At 39.0% G+C, this 24308-nt stretch overlaps 1 protein-coding gene across 1 annotated transcript in view; it reads right to left on the reverse strand.

Annotated features, from left to right (window-relative positions):
• FGGY (FGGY carbohydrate kinase domain containing) overlaps positions 1-24308 on the reverse strand; it is a 327463-nt gene that overhangs the window by 11695 nt on the left and 291460 nt on the right. Inside the window, exons 19-20 of the mRNA XM_009636237.2 lie at positions 20804-20924; positions 17413-17507 (exon numbers count right to left, since the gene is read on the reverse strand). Coding sequence (XP_009634532.1) covers positions 17413-17507; positions 20804-20924 — 216 coding nt within the window. The remainder of the gene's footprint in view (positions 1-17412; positions 17508-20803; positions 20925-24308) is intronic.

A 24308-nucleotide genomic window follows, 5' to 3' on the forward strand; every position in this document is an offset into this window, starting at 1 on the left:
GCAGGAATTTTCAAAGGTATCTGAGGCATCTTTTTCCTTAGGAGACCTTCTAAGAAAGCATTTGTATTCATTTGGCAAATAGAAAAAGAGCACATTTTGTAATTGACTGTGCCCAAAACAATAGCTGGTTCTGTCTGAAAACACACAAGTCAGAATTTAAAATGCAGTTAGCATGTGAGAGAGTCATCAAGTGGCAGCAGAGTTTGGCCTGCTCGCAGCCTGAGATCTAATATAGCACCATCCTGCCCCAGGGGCTATCTTTAAAGTAGAGATCTTGCAGAGAAGAGCACGCTAGACAGACTCCACCTCCCCACCTTCAAATTTTGGCTAGGTGGGAGGGTTGGTGAGCTTCTTTATAAGCTGTCCTTTTTATCTCCGGGAAAGGTGAACAGCACTGAATCCCTCCAGAAGGACGTTCTCACCTTACAACACCCAGCCAGTCACCACTCCTACTTTTACTTTGCTGTCCCATCCCATTTCCCATTTTTTATGAAGGCCCCAGTGAGCTGCACCTTGTGGCTCCTATTTCCAAGCCAACCTTGCCCCTTCACTCACTCACTTTAATGAGAGATTTCTAACCCACTGCTCCTGAAGTGCTTATGGGGGAAAGCTCTTCCCAGCACAACTCCTGTGACTGTAAGGGGGGCGGTTGGATACGCCAGCTCCTGAATTTTGATCTTCAACAAGGCATGCAAGCTTTCTGCACCTCAGTTTCTCATATGGGAATCAATAATACCACTAGCTTAGTACCAAACACTTAGGAGGGAAGTCTAGCCAATGTGGGACACAACTGAAGAAAAAACACTTTGTGCCTCACGATTCAGCTGATCCTAAGAATTGAGCCAATTCCAAAAAACTGGCCTTTCATTTAAAGACAGCAAGCTGAGAGCAGAGATGAATAGCAGAGACTCAAATGGCTCATGGAGCTTTTCACTTGTAGGTCACCAATCAGAACCTCAGCGAGGTCAGTGAGTGTTTGCGAGTTATTGTGGTATGCAAGCTTTTTATAGTGTCCTTTGCAAAGCGGATTTATTGGTTTCAAATTAATTTCTATTGTATGCAGTTTTCACAACATGAAACCCTCCATTGTTACAGCTCTGTCACTGTTAACCCTTCACAAAGCTACACAAGAGAAACTGCCACCACCACCACCACCTGAACAGTCTGCCTTTTAAAATCATATTCGAAGAAGCATCCTAACTGTGAACTGAGCCTGGATGACCTCAAAGAACCTTTCCTAGCCTTGGGTAGAGGCACAGCCATGAGAGGAAAGTTGTACTGCAGCTGCACATACTGTTCCTCACTTGTGCATAAATCGGGAAAGGCAGAGCCCAGCTCTGCAGGCTTGTTCTTTACTCCCCACAGTGACTGCAGCCCTCACTGGGTCTACTCATAGAGAAAGATAAGTGTGTGTGCTGGCAGCACCATAGGCCTATTCTTTGCAGAAAGTACTTTCTGAAAGAAAAAACAAAATAGAAGAAGCAAAAATGAACAACTATATCATTATCTAATGTGCTGAGATCCCAGCAGAGATCATTTCAAAGATCCATATTGTTTACAGCAGCTGATGAGTCTAACAAGTGCTGAAGCTGTGCTCTCGCTTAAAGTGCTAACATATTTACAGTTTTCAATCCTGTCCTTAGTGCTTATCTGTCATTTCAAGATGAATGCTCCTTTTGTACAGGCTAATTACTTGCACGAATACTGCACCAGCTCAAAATCCCAGATTTGTTTCGCTTTTCCATTAGCAGCAATTTTGTACTTTGGACATCTAAAAAGAAGTTAGTTTTTGTTCAAAGGTATTTCTTTGGCTGTGACAAGTATAGAATGAGAGGAGGGAAATTAAATTACTTTTATCTGATGAAAGTCTTAATTTTACTATACAACTTTTCTAAATGCTCTTACCCATTGTTCTACGCTGGCTTGGTTTTTGGTCTTAGATCAATTTGTGCAGATCTATATAAATTAGACTAGATCAGTAACAGACTGCTTGATAAGATGCAGTTATCTCATGCTCAACAATGTTTTCTCTATATACAATATGCAAACAATTTGGTAGGATCCTATCCTGCCCCTTCCTCCTCTACTAAATGGTACAATCATGTGCAACTGAAAAGCTGTCAGTCATTTCATTTTTACAGGAACAGAAGGAATGCAGGCCATTCTACAAGTCAGTAACTTAATTAACAAAAATACAACCCAGACATGCAAGAAAAAGGATACAGTTCCAACAAGGAGGTCTTATCCTGTTGAATGTTTTACATTACGCTCATAGCGTTATTGACCTGTCACAAACCAGTTTCAGATGCAAATCAAAAAGTGCTCAGCAATGCAAGATGCATAGGTTGGTTTTGCTAATCTTGATTGCACTGCAGTTAAAAAAGGATAACATCTGATTTTCAGAAGTCTCCAGCAAATGTCTTCAACTTCAGTTTAGAAGGATCCATGCTTGAGCAAAAAGAACACCCGGTGTCTCAGTTACATGTTAGATACAGCATTAGATGTCTACTGCTAGAAGCCTGTGAATGAAAATGCTGATCTTGAATTAGCCTTTGCTGTTCCTAAGGAATTGCCAATACAAACCATGAGTGAATTTGTGCTTTAAAGGATGTGGTCTCCCTTTGCTGCCCAAATATTTTCTAAAAACAAGAATTCTGCAGATGAAATGCATTTCCTTGTAAAAGTATAACACAACCTTTAAAAGTAACGAATGCTCTAAATATGAAAAATGGATATAAACTTCTGAGTTGTATTCATGTCATACTATATCAGCCATCTTTCATATTATATACATAGCAATGAAAATTCCCACACATAATAAACTGGCTGCAGGTCTAAAGTCAGTTTTTGTTTTCTTGTGCAGAAGTCAAAAGATTTTCCAATTATGTGCAACTGGGCTGTCGGTCTGCCGGCCTTTCCATTCTTACTTATTTTAATCTACCAGAGCAACATCATTAGCATCATTGTTCGTTTTCTTTGCACTTTTCATTCTATCACCTTTAGTATAACTATATAACCAGCCTATAAACATATTAAACACTTAAACATCACTAGATCCCCTTCACAAATCAGTTGAATGAAGAACAAAGTTAAACAACTTGCTGAAAGTCACAGACAGAGTCAGTGTCAAAGCTGGGAATAAACCCCATGTACTCTGACTCTCGCGTTAGGTAACATACATTGTTTTCTCATGGCAAAATTCTCCTTTTATTTATACCGAGGTAACCTCAGAAGAACTTGATACTACAGCGGCTTATGTTAGATTTGAACTAGTACAGCTGATGAGTTTTACCCAAGAGATGCATTATCTCCCATTACCAGGCTGCTAATAAGAACTACATGGGAAAATACAGGCTTGTTTTCCTCTGTCACTAAGAAATACTACACTACATTTTACATGGTATTTGTTTGATCTGTAAAGCCACACAATTCAGTTATCTCAAGGACATTAAACAAGCCTGCTGATTTGCAATTCAGTTCTTATCTCAAGGACATTAAACAAGCCTGCTGATTTGAGGTGTCTAACATTTCTGGACATTCCTATCTGTTCATACTTGAGGAGTTACAACAGGAACAGGGATGCTGATAAGCAGAGAAAAGCCCTTCTTCCTTAACCCTTACTGCTAATGCTGCAGAAAAAATCCAGCATGCATGGGCGCAATATGCAGAAAAAAGGTCTTCAACCCTAAATCCTATTGCTTTATTGCAGATATAAGGTATTTTCTATCTGTGGCACATTTTCCAGCTTCCTGAAGTCACAATCAAACAAATGGCAAATGCCATCATTCGGAGAAATTGAGAAACTTAAAAAACATAGCAAAAAATGTGGATGGGAGGAAAATTAGGCAGGCAAGTTAAAAGGCAGCTAAATTAAATGCTCGTGTGAAACCCATCCTGAGTGATTAGCCACTAGGGGGAACAAGAGTCTTGCTGCTTAATTAAGGTGCAGTCACTTCCAGCAGCGGGCCCTGAGGTTACCCTTGTCCAGGGAAGCTGGCTGGGGTGTTTGAGCACTTCAACTCCACCACCACCCCCATAAGCTTTCCTGCCCCTGTGTTACACGTTCCCCTTTCAGGTCTGTATAGGCCTTGGCACAAACAGGTAATGAGACTTGAAGAATTCATACACCTTTGGTATTTTCTAGCTGCAATTAATTATTTTCACACCTGAGTGTTTCACACTTAGCAAAAATATTTAAACAGATAACTGGGAGCAGAAGGAAGGGGACGAAGGAAAGAAAGAGGACCAAAAAAAGAAAAAGGGCAAAAAAGGCAAAGCTGTGTTTTTCAGACAGCGTGTGCTTTGGTGTTCTCTCTTTTAAAAGTAGAGGGGAAGAAAAAGCACATGCAGCTCATACGCGAACTGAGAAATGTAGAGCAATGCTCTGCTGATATTGTTAGGCTGAGGTGGCAGTTGGGAGGGATGGCAAGGGACCTGCATCCCCACTCGTGCCTGCCTGACTAAAGCCGCGTGAGAGAAATGAATGAGGCAAAAAGTGAAAGCCCCTCTCAGGTCACTTTTTCTCTGCTGCTGCTGAGGAGACAGAACTATTCAACAGCATGGCTGGGACTAAATCGCAGACAAACAATCTTTTCTATTACCATAAAATGACAAATAAGTAATAGTTACAGCCTGTAAACACAAGACTCAAATTAAATAGAGTTCTAAGTGGCACACTGCAGCTAGAAACAGGAACCTACTCCTATTAGAGCCGGCTCAGCCTGAAGAGTATCAGATGTTACTCAGGCCTTAGAAGGCCTGAGACATAAACTGTGTGTGTAAGAGAAAAAGAAGTCTAATGACTCATGACAGAGTTTGTTTTAACATAAATGACTTTTTCTGTCTCTCTGCTTTTAAAGACTTGCCATTTTCAGACCTTGAACAGCTAACCTAGGCAGCTGGCTTCCTCAGCCGGCGTCCTTCATTTTGTGTATAAAATGCTGGCATTTACAAACTCGTATTCCACTGGCTAAGGGAGGGCAGTTTATTTTAGCACTGTGATCAATGCCATCATAAATCTTTCCTCTTCCAGTCCAAGAGCACTGGCACAGCCCAATCAGTGCTGTGTGGCTATGCTGTTCCCATAAAACACTTTACTGAACTCCTACAAGCCTTGAAAGGAGACTTAAGGGATCATCACTGAGTGAGCCACAAGCCATCCCTTCCTCTGTGCTCTTTATTATGCGAGAATACAGGTAAGGGACCGGGATATGGGAAGAGCAATGAAAGAAAGAGAGAGAACAAAGGAAGAGGAATAAGATTAAATAGGAGAAGAGAAGAACCACCAAGAGATGAGAAAAGAAGAAGTGGAAACAAATAAACAGGGGAAAGGCACAAACAAGAAGGCATCAAGAATACAAGAGGAAAGAATAAATAGTACCGGAGTGGGAGTAGCAAGAGGGAGATTGGGGTATTGGGGATTTAGTGCCAAAAAAAGAAAAGCCCCTTTCTCCACCACACCTGTCTTCTTTCTCATGTTTCTTTTATTCTCTTTCCATGCCAGTTCTCTGGTTCTTCTCTGGGATGAGTGGAACTTCCATATCCAGAAGGCTGCAAATCTGGCATTTTGTGTCTTATGGCAAATGTGCTGGCTATCCAATGTTTCCACAGGGGCGAAGTTATACAAAGCAAATGAAAGGCAAAGCTTGCTTAGTCTCCCTTTCGTGCAATGCAAGAATCATCCCTTAGATGGGACTATTGCAAAATTAAACAACCTTAGAACCACGACCAGTAAATAATGAGTGATGTGCTTGTATATACAAAGCTTTTATACCAACCAGTCCAAGAAAGTGAGGATAGCTCATCACAAAAAGACCCCATTTATCAGAAGGGCTTAAAACAGCTTAGCATCTTTAGGGCCATTACTCATCTCTTTCACCTAAGCTAAGTGCCAGCTTCCAACCTAGAGGCTAACACATATCCAATTTATCTGCTGTAAGACACTCAAGCGCTGCTTCCCCCAGTCTAGTCTAAACTACTTGAAGTTAACAGAAATCAGTGATTTCATGACAACAGATAGGAAGACACTAGTCTGGGAAACTTAGGCAATAGTCAAGTCTTACCAGACATTTTGACAGCAAAAGGAGTCTAACACAAGGCTGCTAGACTCAGCAGTACTTTGCTGAATATATCCAAGGTGTTTAACTCGGTTCTGAGCTACAGGACAGGGAAATGAAGGGATGTTCTAAATGTGATGCATTACATCCCCCACCCCACAATTTTGGGAGGGCGAGATTGGGCTTGGTGGTGGTGCAGCCCTCCACACATACTCTTGTGGAGAGATTCTTCAGAGGAGAAAATACTGATTAGAAATTGGTTTATTTTCCAGAGTGTTTTCCCTTGGAGGGTCCCCTCTGCTTCCAGAAGTCCAAAAGAAGTGACATGGTGAGATCTAACCACTCCTTACTCTGCTTAGCGAGGAGCACACTGCCACATCACTTTACCCTGTTCCTTGACAAAACAACATACTCCCACCAGAGCTTCCACACCCACACTCCTCCCTAAAATTTCTACCTGGTAAAGGACTATCTGGAAGCTGTACAGAAAACACGAACTTATAGCAGGTGCTCACAGAAACAGGCTCTACATGGGTCAGAATATATTTATGTACTGAAGGTTAGTAACGCTGTGGTGAATGCAACCCGCAGGAGTACTACACATTGAGCGCATCCCCTATAAATTATTCTTAGCTGAAAAGTACACTTGTGAAAGATGACAATCCAACTCACTTTCACTGCTTATACACACTTAGAAGGCACAGCAAGATACAGGCACAGCAGTTCTCCTTATTCACATTCTTCCAGTGTTTTTCAACCCTCATCTGGAGGAGTATCTTGTGCAAAAACCTGCAACTTATGTTTTTTCATGCCCACTTGGTGGTTAGCCTTTCTACTTAGATTTCCTTCAAGGGTGACAGTTACAGTCTCGCTAATAATTACATGAACGCTTGTCCTAATAAAAACAAAACAGAGCCATGAAGCAATTTCATATGGATTCTCTCTACATGTCACTGTCCAATTTATAGTATCAAACTGTGCCTCAGAAATGTTTAAGCACAATGGTTGTGAAAAGTTGCTTCAAAACAAGGAAGTAAGCAAGGGTTTGGGAATGGTTGTTATATGACTGTATCTAAGAAAACAAGGAAACAAGGATTTATGACTTACCTGAACAAAGAAAGGAGAATGAGAACTGGATTCCAATTCTGAGGATGAGGAAAGCCAGTATGCTAATAAAGCAACTGCTTCTACTGCTAATAAAACTAATAAAGGTTATGGGATCTCTCCTGTAGCATTTCACATCCATGATTATATGAAAGGGAATAAAGAAAAATGCCTTTAGAATAAAATGAAATGTATTGGAAATGCCTAGACAGTAAACAGATGCTTGTTAAACTACACAGGTAGGGCTATCCCCTCTAGTCATCGTTAGAAGAAAGGACAACATAGTACATGTAAGTTATAAAACTTCTTCAAATACAGGGTGGCAAAAGTATGTCCTGGTGGTACAAACAACCAGCATCAAATCCCACAACTAAGTGATCATAATGTCCTTCAAAAAATTTATAGGGAAAAAACCTCAAGCATTTCAGACAGCTAGCGCTGTGACTCTACATGCTTGTGCTTTGCCACAGAACAGTCTGATCCCCTGCGCTGACATAGCAAGAGTGCAAATCCCAGATGGAAAATTAATCTCACAATGTAGTCAGATTGAGTTTCCAATTCTCCAGTGCATAACTTGAAGGTTGTTCTGCTCAGATATTGAAGAGGTGAGGGCAGAGAAACTTTAACTTGTTTGACATCCTGAACATCATTTAAGCAAGACACACTCTTAAAAGGACCTTACTGGCTACTGACAGTTACAAGGGATCCATGGTATCCTCCTTTGTACTCATCCTTCCTATAAAATATTGCTATCACACTTTTCCCTGCTTAAATGGCCTGGACAGAAGGGGAGTCCAAGGTCTAAATGACTTCAGCTGTGTCTCTGAGTATGTGGGTAAAATCTGTCCCTAAAATAGAACTGAGATGGATCACAGTACATTTTAAAGAAAGTATCCACCTACAATACAGACATATTTATGGTTTCCTCTTATTTATGGTTTTCCTCAAGAAAAGGAAAGGCAGTGAGCTAGAAAAAACGTAAGGTTGTGATATTATTAAACAACTTCCACAAGCTGATCTTAGTCTTAGTCTGCTTGGAAAAAATCAACTAATTGTACATCTCCTTAGACAAACTCCACCATGGTCATTCCATGGTTTGTTACAAAAATATGCAGCAGCAGAACCTGAACTATTCTAGGCAGCATATTTTCTCCTGCTTGCCAGGTCTTGGGCTTACTGACAGATGAGAAGAATACCATTGGTTTAGTAAGAGTCTCAAATTCTGCAGATTAACAAAACACTAAATCTTATTCTTTGCCAACACCGGCTGATGTGAGTTTATTAAAAGCTAAAAGGCATGACAATATACATGTTGAGCCTACAGACATAAGAGATTGTATTTGTATACATATAGCTGCTTCTAATAAGGTAATTGGCTATGTGCATGCAAGATACAGAACTCAGGTGAAGTCAACGGGGCTATGCCAATGCACAAAGCCGGCTGCACCTTCAGCATAAAGAAAGAGGAAAAAATAGATTTCTTTGGTCATTTGAGTATCTGAGAGGTCTTTATTACCTTTTCAGTCCATCCTCATAAATGTAAAAAGTAAGTAATAAAATCTTTATCACCACTCTCAGACAGAATTAATAAACAGGTAAGTCATACTGATAACCCAACACAGAGTGCCCCATCTCCTTTCATCAAGGCCCAAATAAAAGGCCATGTTTAATTTCATTTCATTAGTGTGCTATTTCATTAAACCACCTACTTTTAGGAAAATAATATGGCCATATCTTTAAGTACTGGATTTCTGAGATTGTTGCCTCCAACTTCAGTACTTCTGTGCCAAATAAATGCGTAGTTCTGTTATAGCCAATATATTACACTGACTTAATGCAGCTGCCTTTCCTTGTCATTAAAGAGTTACTGAGAAATTCCAAATCTGAACATTTGTGTACTGGATGACATTTAAAATGAAGCATGCTAAGTTTCCACAAAAGGACAGCACTTAAAAGACACCACCTTTGTATCCTATTATCTATAGCATCCACAACTTGTTTCTGAATGGGTAATAATATGAACCAATTGCTAGAGCTGTAATAGCTTTTATAATTTCAAGATGTGTCATCTACCAGTGAACTGTGTGTCAGATTCCTGTTTGGGCTCTGATCCAGTAAAGTACTTCAGCACACGGGCAGCCCTGCTTATCTTCAGCTGAGCTTCTTGCCTACTTGTACGTCAGATGATGTACCTAAGTGCTTGATTGGATCAGGGCACTGGAGTAAACTGGTGTCACTCCTCTGAAAACCTGAAGCAATGCTGATTTACATTAACTGAGAATTTTGCATTATGCTTATGGACTAAGATCATCCGTCATTTCAGTAGCTATATGACCTGCTACAACAAACTCTGACATTTTCTTAGACAAGTTTTTACCTGTAATAATTTCAAGTCATATAAAATGACTACAAATCATCTAATGTGACAATGAACCAAACACTACTGTACAGCATGTACTGATCTGATAATACATCAAATGTATGACAACATATAGCATTAGACATTGCACTCCACCAAGAACATTTAACTGCAACAGAATTATCTCTCTCAACTCCAATATAAAAGGCAGCCAGCAGGATGATATCAAATGATGGCAGCTCTGCTTCTCATAAAAAGACCTTGGGGACTCCAAGGAGATCTGTGTATCTGCACTTCAACAGCATAGCAATGTGGAAATGTTAAAGTTAGTAAAGCAAACAGTCCTCAAATGAGAAGGGCAACAGATGTCAACCAGTATCACATGTCAGTAAACAGCAACAAGACAGAGGGTACTTTTCTTAGCACTTTTGTGAAAGCATCGTGCTATCAGCTACAGCCACATCTCAGCTGTTTGACTCTCTAAGTGGTGGTGCTTGTATGTGTGATTTAACTCCCACCAAGAGAGGATTTCCAACCATATGGAAATACCGTCCACTGAAGTCAGCTGAAAGAAAGTAAAAATGCTTCTGTATATTTATTGTGGCTTGAAAAGTGAAAAAAAAAAAAAATCACACTCTCAGGCTGATTGAAAGCTCATTCTGTGCTTGGCAGAGACAGACAAGCATTTATATTTTTCAGCTTTAATACAGAAGGATCATCCTTAGGGCAAAAGAGTAGTTGTGATTCATCCGCTTTTTACCCTTATTGCAGAGACTTCTGACAGTAAGGCCAAAATACGCTAACTAAAAAGGCACTCTTTGTACCATAAACACTAGGCCACAAGGAACTGGACCGTGGCCATCAAATCACTGCCTTTTAATTTTTCTCTCTCATCTATATTTCTCTAAAGATTTCTGGTAAGAAGGCAGCTGACTCTATACAAAAGCCAGAGGCATTGCCAGTATCTTGGTGGTTTCATGCATGCCATATTGAATCTAACTTTATTATACAAGAAAAAAACAACCTTTCAATTAGGCAAAGATGTATTTCAGTGTCAAAACACCAAGGAAAGAGGTAAAGGGATAAAGTTCTTCTACTGCCAAGTCCAGGCCTGGTTAGTTGCAAATATACTCCACAGTCATCAAACATCTTAGCTGCTTACGTGGGTAACAGTTTGGTTCTCGGCAAGCAGTAGAGTCCACATCTTGAACTGTCCATGACATCCCTTGACAACTTTGCTGCCAGTCAGAAGTGAAAGAACAACAAATAAATGGACTGTGAAGATTCAGCTCTTTTCACCACTAGAATACTGTCTCTAACAGTAGGTATATAAGCTATGCGCTGAAATTTAAAGTAATTTTTTTATGGAGCACGTCCTGTCAACTGAGACTGATGATATACACATCCAGGAAGGAATTTTTTAAAAATCACTTAATTGTAGAGGCTATACTCAGCCAAAACACTACTCAGAAAAGGAAAAGCTGTCATCCAGCCTTGCCCAAGGACGGTCTCTGATAAACCCTAGGCTCAAACTGTACATGTACAAATTCAGAGCTTTTGAAGAAAAGGAAGGCAAGATCATAGCACCTTAACACACTCCTTGTGTACAGCATGGTGCCTAAGAACCGCCTCCCTCCTCTGCCTTTCCAAAATCCTCTGATTAAGGGAACAGGAGAAAAAAAAACCATCCCAACATGACAGGAAGGCCTTTACTAAAAGGTGCATTAATTGGGTAAGGCAAGCCAACGAAATGATTAATTTGCTGCTCTCCTTCAATATTATGTTTACACAAGTTGATTATAGCACTTAATTACTAATTCATCCTGCTCAAAAACAGGAGTGCTTTAAATTTTTAATGAGATGAGGGAAGGCAACATTCCGTAACTCAACAGGGAGAAGTAATTTTATTTCCTCTTTTGATTTCCCAAGTTATTACCATTTCTAAGGAAAAAACTATCCCCTCCCTGATCTTTCACTTGGTTCTTGCTTTTGAAAATATGGAAATCAACAAGACGCTTGTATTAATTTCAATCCATGACCTGACAGGTAATGCTTTGGAAGAGGAATAGAGGCTCAGATCATCAACTGAAGCTCGTCCATTGAAATAAGCAGAACAAAATTACACTAGAGACTGCCTAATCCAGAAATGGAAATAGCCTAATCCCCTCCAGTTCTGTCAGCAGAAATGTTGAGTATGTCCCAGTACTATTTATGGGTGTTCTTATGAAATGTTGTCTATTCATGATTGCTAGTTGGTCCATTACCAAGGTTGTGGACTAACTGTTGCATTAAAGAACTTCTTTACATTCATGATAGCCTGTACCATTTTTCATTGTTAGGAGATGAATACACTGCATATCACATGCTCTTCCTGGATGATCTTTATAAACCTTGTGTTGTCTGTGGGTTTTGTGATTTGATTTTGTCCTCTATGCTATGCCACCCAACAACTTCCTTAGACAACCGACAGGAGATGTCCATTAAATTAAGCATAATAAGCAATGCACAAACAAAACTCTTTAGAGTTCCTTTAGTACAGAGTTGTAAGTGCACCATTTCACCTGCACCATCATAACTTCAAACACCATTCTGCAATGTATCTCCCTCACAGTTATGGCCCCTATGTCCGTTATCCTGAAGGCAAGCCAGGTGACTTTGATCAACAGAGCTTCTAGGGCTGCTTCCAGGGATGCAAATTGTACCTAAGGGGTACTTCACTTGCTCAGCTGCTACTGCTGCTAAATGATTCAGCTAATCCACATTAGGTAATTACCTAACACCTCTTTCTATAGAATCCAGCTAATTTTTATAGACCTCTAATCTGCTTTATAAAACCAATTAAAAAGCTTTCCCCTATTTTTTTGCAGGATATACCACCAAGTTGCATAATAACCAAAACTAGCAAAGAAAAGTTGATTTTATACCTGAAAAATCTTGTAGTCATGTAGATCCTAATTTCTAGCTCAATGTTTTACACCAAAAATGATTACAGAAAGTGGATTACAGAAAGTTACCAGTAAAATGTATTAGAGTAAATCATTAGAAATTTCTTTTCTTCCATATTGGCCAGTAACAATGGCCCATATTAAGACAGCAAATCCAAAATAAAGCTGGTAATCTGGTTTCATACAGGTAATTTTATTAATTGCTTTAATATGCAATTAAGGAATAGACAGTGGGCTGCAGGATTTTATTAGGCAATAATCCTGTTCCCAAGTGTACAGCCTTGTCCCAGAGAGTAGGTTATCCAAAAAAAAAAAAAAAGAGCTGGATGACTGCCAAATCAAACAGCACCTTCTTCCCATTTTCAATTACATACAAGCGAGGCCGAGTAATGAGGATATACTGGAAACTTTGACATTTATTTATTGAACATTTTTACTGAGAAGGAATTGCTGGCTTGCTAAACCGGAAACTATACTTTTACTACAGAAACAATCACATAGAAAACCAGGATCCCGCTGCTCAGCATGGAAGGAATGGCTAGAACCAATAAATTGACCCATCTAAGCCAGCAATGTTAAGGTTATTTCATTCAGTGCAGCGCATATTTCAAAAATCCAAAACCCAAAAATACTGTGTATATTTCAAAAATCCTTACATCATACTATTTTACACAGCACTGTCTTCTTTGACTCAGCCAGGCTGTGTTATGGTTCATAGGCACAACAATCAAAACATAACAGAACCACTAAAAGAAAAAAGGTGTAGCATTTGTAGGGGCAAATGAAAAGATAACCCAAATTGTAAGAAGATTTTCTCACCTTTCCGGAGATTCTAGAGACTAAATAACCAAAAGATGAAATGGGGAGTAACTCACCACACTTCATGTTCTTTTTTCTTTTTGGATAGAACAATTGTTTTAATTCAGTTTTACCACAGAGGAGAAAAATGCAGAAAAGTAAATGAAGAGGAAAATAGGGAAGTCAACATTCTTTGAAGCAACAACATATGGTGACCAGGCATGAGAGATGGGAGTTTATAAATCTTTACTTGATAGAATTACCTAAAGATGAAATTGCAGCTTCAAGAGGCTTGAGCTTTTAAAACCACACCAGAATCTAGCAAATTAACCTGCATGGTTACAAATTTTGCAATAACCTTAATTTCTAATGCTTCTTTGCAGAAGTTCAGCATATTGAGAATTTTGGTACTAATACAGATGCAGTCAATAGAAAGCATGAAAACCTTTACTCCACAAATCACTCAAAATAAGAATAAAAAGATATGAGAATTAAGAATTAGAAAAAAAATGCTGCATCCTGCAAATAGTCACTGCTGTATTACAGAAAGGGAAAGGAGACAGGAGGTACATTGGTGCTTGTTTCTTTGTGAGAAGAAACTTATTTAGGGATACCAAAGGACAGAAGAAGAGCTCATTAGTGTCCCAGCCACTATGGCCATTTGCCCAGGAGAGTGAAGGGTGAGAATCCTGTTGTCTCACATTCACTTCTGAATGGGTTCATCATACAGCGATACATAGGTAAGCAAGCTGCCTGTCCTTGGAAGAACGATCCTCAAAAATGTCTCTGAAGCAGATACTTCCCCATTTCCAAATCCCGATGATGGAATGCCACAGGACTAAGCATCAGGATAGTACTGGAGTACGAGAGTAACAGCAAGCACCACATCCACATACTTTACCCCTAAGGAAATACCATCCAATTCCAATGCATTTCTTAAACATGAGCTAAATAAAGCCTAAATCTAATTACTATATAAGGTATAGAGCTGGGTCTTCCCCAGATGACCCATCTTTTCTTTCCTCTATTGAAAAGTGATGCCCTGGTAGATTTTGAGGATCTTCTCCGTGTGTCCAGATTTTCTGAGTGAAGAGCAGACTGCCAGAGCAGTGGCTCTGATTTGGCTGCCCCATGCCCCAAACCCCACACATTGACAGAATGCACAAGCAGGTCAGCTCTAACATCTAATGCATGTTACATCCCCAAAGCATCAGATTTAGCATTCAGACACAAGAACAGCCCTGCTAAGTAGGCTCCTCAGCTCCCTGAAGCATCACTCACTGCGCACATACTACACAGCACACATGCACATACTTCATACGAGATTCCCTGGCAGAAGCCTGGCAGCACTACTGCTATTGCTTATCACTAGTGGGTTTCACGTGCCTGTTGAGCAGCCGGTCCTTTTGTCAACTGAGCATGTTAAAGCCAGACTAAGATTATCAGAAGTGATTTTGACCCAACCCATGAAAACCAAATAGCTTTTAAACATTTTGATTTTGACATTGAGTAGAAATGTCCAAAAATGATTCTGAGAAACGTGACCAAAATCACTGGGACAAATACAGTAAAAATTCCCCTTCAAAAAAACCCATAGGCATAAGCAAAGAGGGTAAAAACCACACAGTTTTCTCCATTACTATTAGGCTGAGCAAACAATGAGCTTTGGAAAGCACAATAATTAAACACAAACCATCTATTCAGAGGACAGATAATAACTTCTATTATTTGCAGAGTCTACAACAATGCAGAATACTTGCAGCAACACCTCTAAGTAAGGTTTGTTTTGGAAGATGTGGTAGAAAAATAAACGTAAGTGAAGGCTATGGAACTGCAATGCATTTACGTTTCTCCCTCCCCTAAAAAACATTTATTTAGTTTCTTGTTTCTTGATTTCATGTAGCTGAAGTCTTTAAAAAAATATTTTTATATAATCTAAAATATTTGTTGCATGATACAACTGATATTGCCATAGGTGTCACCTCTTTAACGACAATCTTCTTAACACACATTAAGCTAAAACACTTAGTGGGTTGTTTCTTCACACTGCACAGATGTCATGGCACCCTGGATAGGATTCAGGCCCTCACCTGGCTGCCAGTGATCACCACAGGCAGTATGATGGAAAGAAACATGTTACAAATGCCCAGTGGAATGTATAACAGCAGTAGTTTCCAAACTACTTTCCCCTTTTCTGTTTCAGAGATATGCCAGGGAAGCCCATGGGCTTGACCTGTAACTCAGTGGAACAACTGCTGACTGGCAAAACCCTTGGAACCACACCTTACACAAATAGCTGCTGAAGCACTGAAAAAGGCAGAGGCTGTGTTTGGGAAATCAGACTCCTTATGCAGTGCTGAGGCACTGCATTGAGATTTGTATTTATTCTTTTTCTTTATGTACTCGTATTAACTTATTTGATTCAAGCAAAGGAAGGGAGCATAAGGAGTCATCAAATCCATCTCCCAACAGTCACAGGTAAGCACTTAGAAGGAGTTTACTCCAGGAAGACCCACAGAACCTGCACTGTACTTATGCCAAGCCAAAACACCTTCCCATAGCCAAATAGGCAGGAACCTATCATAACCATATCATAACAGGAAAAGAGTAAACACTTTTTAAATCAGAAACTCTGTGACATGACTGGCTGAAAAGGATCTAGTTCCACTGAAAAAGATTTCTGAAGCAGTGTGCTATGCAGACTGACATATATGTACATATATATGCATGCATATCTGTTTTGACATCATTGGATATGCTTCTGAAATATTTTTATACATAAGGGCACAGTTAAAAACTAAAGGTAAATGAATATAGCAAAATTATATAAAGACATATCACAGAATTTCACAGCATTTCACAGCATTAGAATTTCTAATGGTTAATAAAATCAGCTTTGAGATGTTCAGTTATTGCATAACAGGGCAAAACATCTTAAAACATGAAATGAAATATCTGTGTATTTAAAGGCAGAAGGTTAACAGAAGAGTAAGAATTAAATATGAACTCCTATCACCAAAAGTTGCTACTGAAATTACATTTGTCAATGTAAGTTCTCCTTACAAGCACTAGAATTATTAAATACATATATATATTGTACTATATATTTGTTGCAATGGGATTGACTTTAATGGAAGAATTCTTATGAAAGGGAATTGCTCTTCCTGCTAACCTACACTGCACTGTAGTATACTCACATTTGGAAATTTCACATTTGGAAAAATGCCAACCATGGCCCAGTTCCTCAGCTTATGTTGAGCTGTTCATTGATTCCAGTGGATCTGTGTCAATTTAACTAGGTTGAGAAGCTGACCCCCTATTCAGAAGATATATTCTGTAAGTTTTTGTGCAAAATTTCACCTACAAACCTTTGTGCCTGATAGGCACCATAGGGACCATGATAAATAATTTTGTCCAAGTGGATGCAATGTATTGTTTAGTGTCCTTGTGTTCCTTGTGTAATATGAGGAGAGGACATGTCTTCTACCAGTGGAATTGCCAGGTGTAAAACCAGATAGGATTTTGGGCATTCAGACCCTTCTTCAGGTTTTTGTATACTACTGCTGTTTACATAAATGAAACTATGTCATGCTTTGGCTGATCCATGGAACGTAAAAGCCTTACTGCTACTTTTACAACTCTTAATGGATTGAAATAGGATGAATAAACATTAAGTTCCATCCTCATAAGTAACTCTGCATTCACTGTAGGCAAGACAAGAGGTATAGGTGTGTCATTTTTTACTGCATAAATAGTGCTATGTTGTCTCTTATGTTTAACATTCCTCAATATGAACAAAGGAAAGTAGGACAAATATAACCAAGATGAAAGTGTGACCTTCTTGCAGTATCAGAGCCTTGCCAAATTCCTTTTTTTGTCTGTAAAATTATATGGCCTAACTTCATAGACAGCAGCTTCTACCTGCATGTCCCTACAGTCAAAAGACAAATGAATCTTCAATACACCTAAATAACATACGGAGTTAAAAAGAGGGTGGAGAGAAAGCGATGCTGGCTCTTGTCCGGCTGTGCAGAAGGTACAAGCTTTTCCACTTGAACTAAAGTCTATGCATGGTGCCAACGCATTAAACTGAAATGCATTAAAAACAAAGAAAAAAAAATAAAAAAAAAAATAATCAGGTACTGCATACCTGTATAGATGCAAAATCCCCAGAAGCACAAGCTCCAAGAATAGCAGCACCCACCAAAACAGACTCCACTTCTCTGGACAGGACAACAGGCTTGCCTATACAAGAAAAGCCATGCCTCTGTTAGGAAGAACATAGCAGTACTGCACTAGCAGCACAGTAAATAATTAAAGCAAAAAATACAAGGAAAAAAAGAATCAAAAAGGACTTGAAAACCATGTTCACAACTCCTTTCAGAGCTACAGTCTATGGGAGATTCATGTAAATCTCTCTGCTCTGTGGTTCCAGGCTATGAGAAAAATGCAGAATTTACATAAAAGAATTTCAGCAAAATATTAATGCAGAACATAAAGCATAAAAAGAACAAATCCCCAGATCTTTGACACTGGCTATTTATCTTAAAGGGCTTAGTATAAACCTGTTACCCACACCCTCCAAACCCATGTGCCTATTAAAAGTCGACCTTGAGGGGAAAACAGGGTGGTATCCTTTTTTTTCTTCTGCAATGAACAAAAAAAAAATTGTTTGTGTTTGTTTTTAAATACATAGCCAACAAAGCCAGTCTGGTTTTGCTGGAAGACATGAAAATATGAGCAGTAAACTTTCATAAGCTATGTATGAAATCATAAGAGAAATCTTGTCTTCCAAACTGTGCAAGATATTCACAAACAAGAATAAAACACTGGAAAAACAAACAAACTCAATGTATATTCTGAAGTAGAATTAAAAATTATTGTTTTATCACCCACGTGTAGCAGCATGAACATACTTTCCCCTTGGTTCACAAAAAGTTTTCTAAGACCTGTATTATTAATGTAAAAACAGCAGGAAAAAGAGAGATATAAACAAAAATTGGCCTGTTTTCTTAATTCTCCTTAAAAACCCCTAAACCAACAACATAAGTCTAAATAGTTTTCTACTACTTTAGACGTTCATCCCCACTAAGCCAATGAATTTAATATTCCTGCAATACTTGGCATGTGTCTACATTTCTATTACTGAGATAATTTCATTCAATAAATGATGATGCAAACACAGTGGTGGGAGGAGGGCTTCCTTCTGTGAATACCTTCAGTGATATTATACCCCCAGAAATGCTGCTGCTGCGAGCCAGCTGTAAGATTAGAAGGAGTTGAAATTTAGAGGTAGATCTAAAGTGAGCCATGAACAACTCCTACAGAGGAAAAGGCAAATACACACTTTTCAGAATGAGAAATAAAATTATTAGTATCAGAAACAATTATTGATACAAAGCAAATTCACCTTGTACCCCAAGCATCCACTTACATATGCTAACTTTGCACTGTTCCACCAGTGTAAAGCTCCTTACAATCAACTTTCAATGACATAAAGGTGCCACAGCAGTCTTCATGCAATTTCTTCCTACCGTTAGCACAGGCAGAGTGACGGGAAAGAAAGCGGATACACTAAGACCTTGTTTGATTGCTGGAATGACTATTAACAGCGAACAGGTATAATTACAGCATCCCTTAAATTTCTCTGACCAAAGAAATCCACCTTAAAAGCATTAGAGTAGGATCGGTCAACTGAGCATTCCTCTGGTTCAGATGGACCAATGCTCAGGACTTGGGTTAACTTGGAACAGAAAATCTAAAACTCAAGCTTACAGCTACACAGCTGTGTCAGGCACTGAAGCAGTAAGTAATTTTCAGCATGCTCTAAAATTTACTGCACATTTCTCGCATCATCAGAATGAATACAGAATTCTTACCAGGCAAACAAAAAGATCAAGATACTTTTTAAGTGGCCTGCAAAATTATCAACTGGATGTCTGCATGGCTGAGTCATGGGCATTTGCAGCTAACAATAACATATTCAGATTTTTTTCTTTTCTGGAAAGAATGGGGGATTGATCCTGGAATGTTAGTTATTTTATCTGATAGGCTCTAATGAGTTCAACACAACCGAGAGCATTTCAGTTAGATGAACTCTGACATCCCTTGTCAGTCACTGATTTTACAAATGGGGGAGAACTCCAGAGTGCAAAAAGGCCTTTTTGTGCTGAATTGTACTTGGCCATTAGTTACAGTCAAAGAACTTCTGATTACATTTTAATCAGAATACCTTTTCACAGATCTTTTGTTTTACACATCATGAACCAGCTTCCCAAATTTACATGTAGCTGAAATTCACCTAAAACATTTGAATTCTACAAGGAAAGGCATGCACTTGACAACATCATTTTTCACAAACAGAAAGCATCACACTGACTGCAATGTATTTAGTGAATTTTAAGGGCAATAGGCATTATATGCTTTTTCCTTCTTCTCCATTTCTGTTTTCATTTCAGGTAAGTACATAAAGCATATTTTCATCTTCCCCCCTGCACTGAGGTTATGAAGTGTGGTTTGATGTTAGGGCAAGTCAGATCTCCAGACCAAATGCCCCAAATCTGAGCCTTAAACTTTATTCATGACAGCTCAACTGGCCTTATTTGAAATATACCCAAAACACACATCATTCAAAGTTTCTCTGTAGTCCTTTAAACTAAATTTTGTCATTTTTTCCACATTTTTAAAGTATATTCAACTGACTCACAGGTGTGCTAAGATGCCCAACACACACAGGCTAAAGTAAGACCAAAAAAAATGTGCAAGCCTGAGACCTCCTCTTGTAATGAACCACATACCCAGGACCTTCCACCCATCAGGAATTCTAGAAAATGAAATGCAATGCCATGCAGGAGCAAGGATCCAGAAACTGTCCCCTAAACCATATTAATGGTACAGACACAGAAGTAATTCAGAAAATAATTGTTGTATATAATGGATACAATGTCCAGCATGGGCCCCAAGTGTCACGAGAAGTCCAGTGGAATTCAAACAGGATGAAGCTAATAGAGGTTTTAGTAAAACACGTATTAGGCAAACCATGCTCACAAAATATATTGAGCATTATCCTTGTCTAAATAACTTAGTGTAATCTGATTGAATAGCATAATTTCTATAGAACATTTAGAATAATTTTAAAATATAAAAATCTGATAGTGAGAAACATCTCTCACATGTAGTTTATATATACTCGTTTTAAAAATTTCATATGAAGTTTTTATATTTATTCAATTGCACTTTCTTAAAAAACCTGTAAGTCTAAGATCTACACATTGGAAATCATGCTGGAGGTTTCTCCAGAAGTCTGTCACCTAACAATACGAAGTATGGGGCTTTGCTTGCACCGCATCTCTGTTATTCAAATGCCTTTAAATTTCAGGAAATCCAGTCTCGCAGGAAGTAACATTTCATTACACACTTTTTGGCCAACCAGCAAAATACAGTTCTATATAAAGAAAGTATTTATTTTTCCAAAGACAAAGTATTTAGCCACCTAAAAGAAAGTAGTTTACACTCCTTTCCCCTCACTTCCTCTAACTTACCAGTAATGTCAGCATGCATCTGCACGAAGAGAGGGTTCTTGCTCAGCCCACCGCACAGAAACAGTGTGTTGATATGATGCCCTGCAGCCTGCATAGTTTCCAAAATATGTCTTTTTCTTAACTTCAATAAAGCACAATTTGCTAAAAAGAATGATACAACTAACTGCCCCTACCAGTAACCTGAGGGCTGGGAACAGACCTGTGGGGGTATGGCCTCTGCTTAGCTTTCAGCCACTAACAGGCATTGTAATTAAGAACTAGAAAAATCAAACAGATGGCACAAAGAATTGGGAAGTATATGGGCACAGCGTATTGCAGTAAATATCCTGGGGCTGGCTGAAGAAGTGAAGACATACCAGTACTCAGTAACACAGGGAAATAGGACTTACAGGGAAGTACTGACAAGGGTGAAGACGGGATTATGAGAAGACACAGCAATGGGCACCAGGAAAAATTGATGGCAGTGATAAGCAGCTGTTTGTGACCAAGCGCAGCAGAGTACGGAAAACATTTCCAGATCCAGAACTAAAACCCACATGGCAAAGACATCCCCACCAAAACCTTCTATTTACTTTGTATAATAGCATCTGAAAATCACTCTCAGTAAAGAGATTTCAATTCTGAAGCCAAATAGCAAAATAGAACAAAAAAAAGAGGAGCAAATAAAAACCTGTATTTTCTGTCCTTTCAGCAAAAAGGAAAACCTGAAGAATTTTGTATTGGCTTAACTATTTCTCTTGGCCTTTGCCCTATGCAAAATAAAATGTTCCATTTCATGCCTGGGTTAATTGAAACATCTAAAATGTAGGCATATTTTTAAACTTTTCATTTACAGTCTCCATTCTGAGAAACTCAAACAGCTTAGTGTTCTGCTCCACGACTGATGAAAGCAAATGCTTTGCCATTTAAAAGTCTTTTCTCTTTTTGTTTGCTTTGCTTGCCTCCAACTACTCACTGAAGTCAACCTTCTCCCTCTTTCCTCTTGCAAGAACATTTTCCATTTCTTTGACAAACTATTTGTCCAAAAATAATTCCCAGCTCCTTAGAATACCTTGGAAGTTAATTTTGAAGCTCAGACTTGACAAAATGCCAAACTCAAGCCAAAATTTCACCCAAGCCGACTGTTTGTAGGTAGATTCCCCACATAACACAATCTGGTCAAAGTTTTCACAAGCTGTCATTTAAGTTTTCTTTATGCTATGCTGCAAGTTCATTAAGAGGTCTGCAGCCTGCAATAAACCCCTCTTCAAATAAAAGCTACTGAAAATTGAAGCTAGCAGAGTTTCCTCAAACTGGAGACGTTTACTATGAATGACTGGCACCACTCTGGATAGGCCTTCAAAATGTATTTTGGTTTTTCAGGCAAGCGGTTATGAGGAACTTTAGCAGCCGCAACACCAGCTGACTAAATCCATCGCTTCCCTATTGACACAGAGGGCTAATTTCCAAATCACACAGCCACCATTTTAATTATGGAAAAATAAACTGCTCTAAAAGAGTCTGTCTCCTCAGAACGGGCTTGACGGCCACAATTATATCTCTGATCATGTTCTCATCAGGCTAACTGTTGCATCGCATTTTGCCATGAATAGTTAAAAGGATATTCTCTTTTACAACTTCTGAAATTCAAATTTTTTAACAACTTCTCTCACAACATACACATGTCAAAGACCCTGAGAAAGAACATGCTGTGAAAATTATTTTGTGTTTACCTGCCTGGAAAATTGTATTCACATAGCAATTTAAATTAAATCCAGACTTATTTCACTGTGGGTGGGTAGGGGGGAACTAATTTAATCCTGGATTGGAGAAAATGCAAATTGAGGGGCTTCAAATGCAAATTTTATATAAAAAGAAAAAAGCGTCACCAGCTGAAAAGAAAACTGGAGATTAACATTCTGTGGGCAGGCCTACACTATTTACAAGATTTTTACTTAGGTTTAAAGTCTATCTTGCACCCATTGAAGACAGCTAATGGTACAGGATTGGGGCTGTCCTGAACAAGAACTGTTTCCTTCAACAACAGTGAAGCTAAAATTCGGAATGATGGAGCATGGGAGGAAAATTAAATTTCCTAGGTATCACATTAGCAGTTAGTAAATATAGCAAGTCAAAACCAAGTCTACTCTGTCTACTGTTTAGTTACTGTTTCAATAGTGTTTTAAGAAAAATGAATTTCTGTTAACTTACAATGAAAACTACGGTATGGCCTTTTCATATTAAATCTCATGATCAGTGCAATTAGCTATCAAAAAGATATGCAGACGCTGAATTTAGTGTTCAACACAGTATATGCGTCTTAGAATAAAATTTGAGTTGTATCATATAATGAGATAATAGATGACTTTCCCAGGATTTCCAGCAGAGAACGTTTCCACTTCGTTAGCACGATACAATAACGGAGCACCTGTTCAATACTGGAAAGTTTCTTTCAGGGGGCAGTACCAGTCGCTGGCATTGTTTAAACTCTCCAAGACATTCTTATTTAAATGGTGGGATTATACTGAAGCATCAGGTATAACCAAGCTACATTCATCTTAAAAACGATCAAAACTCACAACAATGAATTCCAGGCTGGGGTTAAGTTCTCATTATTTGCTGAAGAGGGAGGGTTAACACATAAGATGTACAATTCACAGTAAATTTACAGCAGCCGCCCACCCTCTATATCCCAGGTGGCTGACCCAGCCTAGCAAAGTTGTTGTTTAACCAGTAGAGGAGTTTGGAAGTTTTCCAACTGAACAGAGTTTTGTCAGGAAAACTTCCTAATTCATCAAACTGTTAATGTTTTGCAAAAACACCTCAAGTCCAGCAAACTTTAAAAAAAAAAAAAAAATTCACAAAAAGGATGTCAAAGGAATGCTGGTTTCAGTCACCAAACGCCTGGGGATAGCACACCCCGTTGAAAAGACCCTGCACCAGGGTTTCAAAACAACTTCTTTGACCCAGGGTTTCACTTCAAAACAGAACTTCTTGTGAACTGGAAATCCTGGGTTCCAGAGAAAATCAGGGCAGAAACAAACGTATTCCAATAAAAGTACCCATCTCTGCATGTTAGCAGACATCGAGGACATTTTCATAGAGACAGCTGCTCTGTCTGCTTTTACAGAAACACAGCCACAGGTTGGAAATGCTATGCACGAGGCAACTGCTTGCCTTGCAGCAGGGAAACAGAGGGAGGAATGAGTTCTGGGCTCTTCGGTCTGTAGCGTTATGAACTGAATCACAGACCCCCTCGGACTTGCTGTGGTACAGTTCTGACTCATCTAAGCAGGGGAAATCCATGGATTTAGGAACAATCTGAAGCTGAGGCAGTTTAGGGGAGCACAAGTTCCTTCATACAATTGCCAAAGCTTTTTCCTTCCACTCTCTCAGCTTCCCTTCACACAGCCCATGATGTTAACGCTGCCCCATATAGTATCAGCCTCTTTCCTCACATCTGCACTAGAGGCAAAAGCTCCTTTTACAGAATTGCCATAAGAAGAAAACTTTTCAGAGGAACATT

Source organism: Egretta garzetta, unplaced genomic scaffold, assembly GCF_000687185.1.
Source record: "Egretta garzetta isolate BGI_Z169 unplaced genomic scaffold, ASM68718v1 scaffold163, whole genome shotgun sequence".
NCBI lineage: Eukaryota > Metazoa > Chordata > Aves > Pelecaniformes > Ardeidae > Egretta > Egretta garzetta.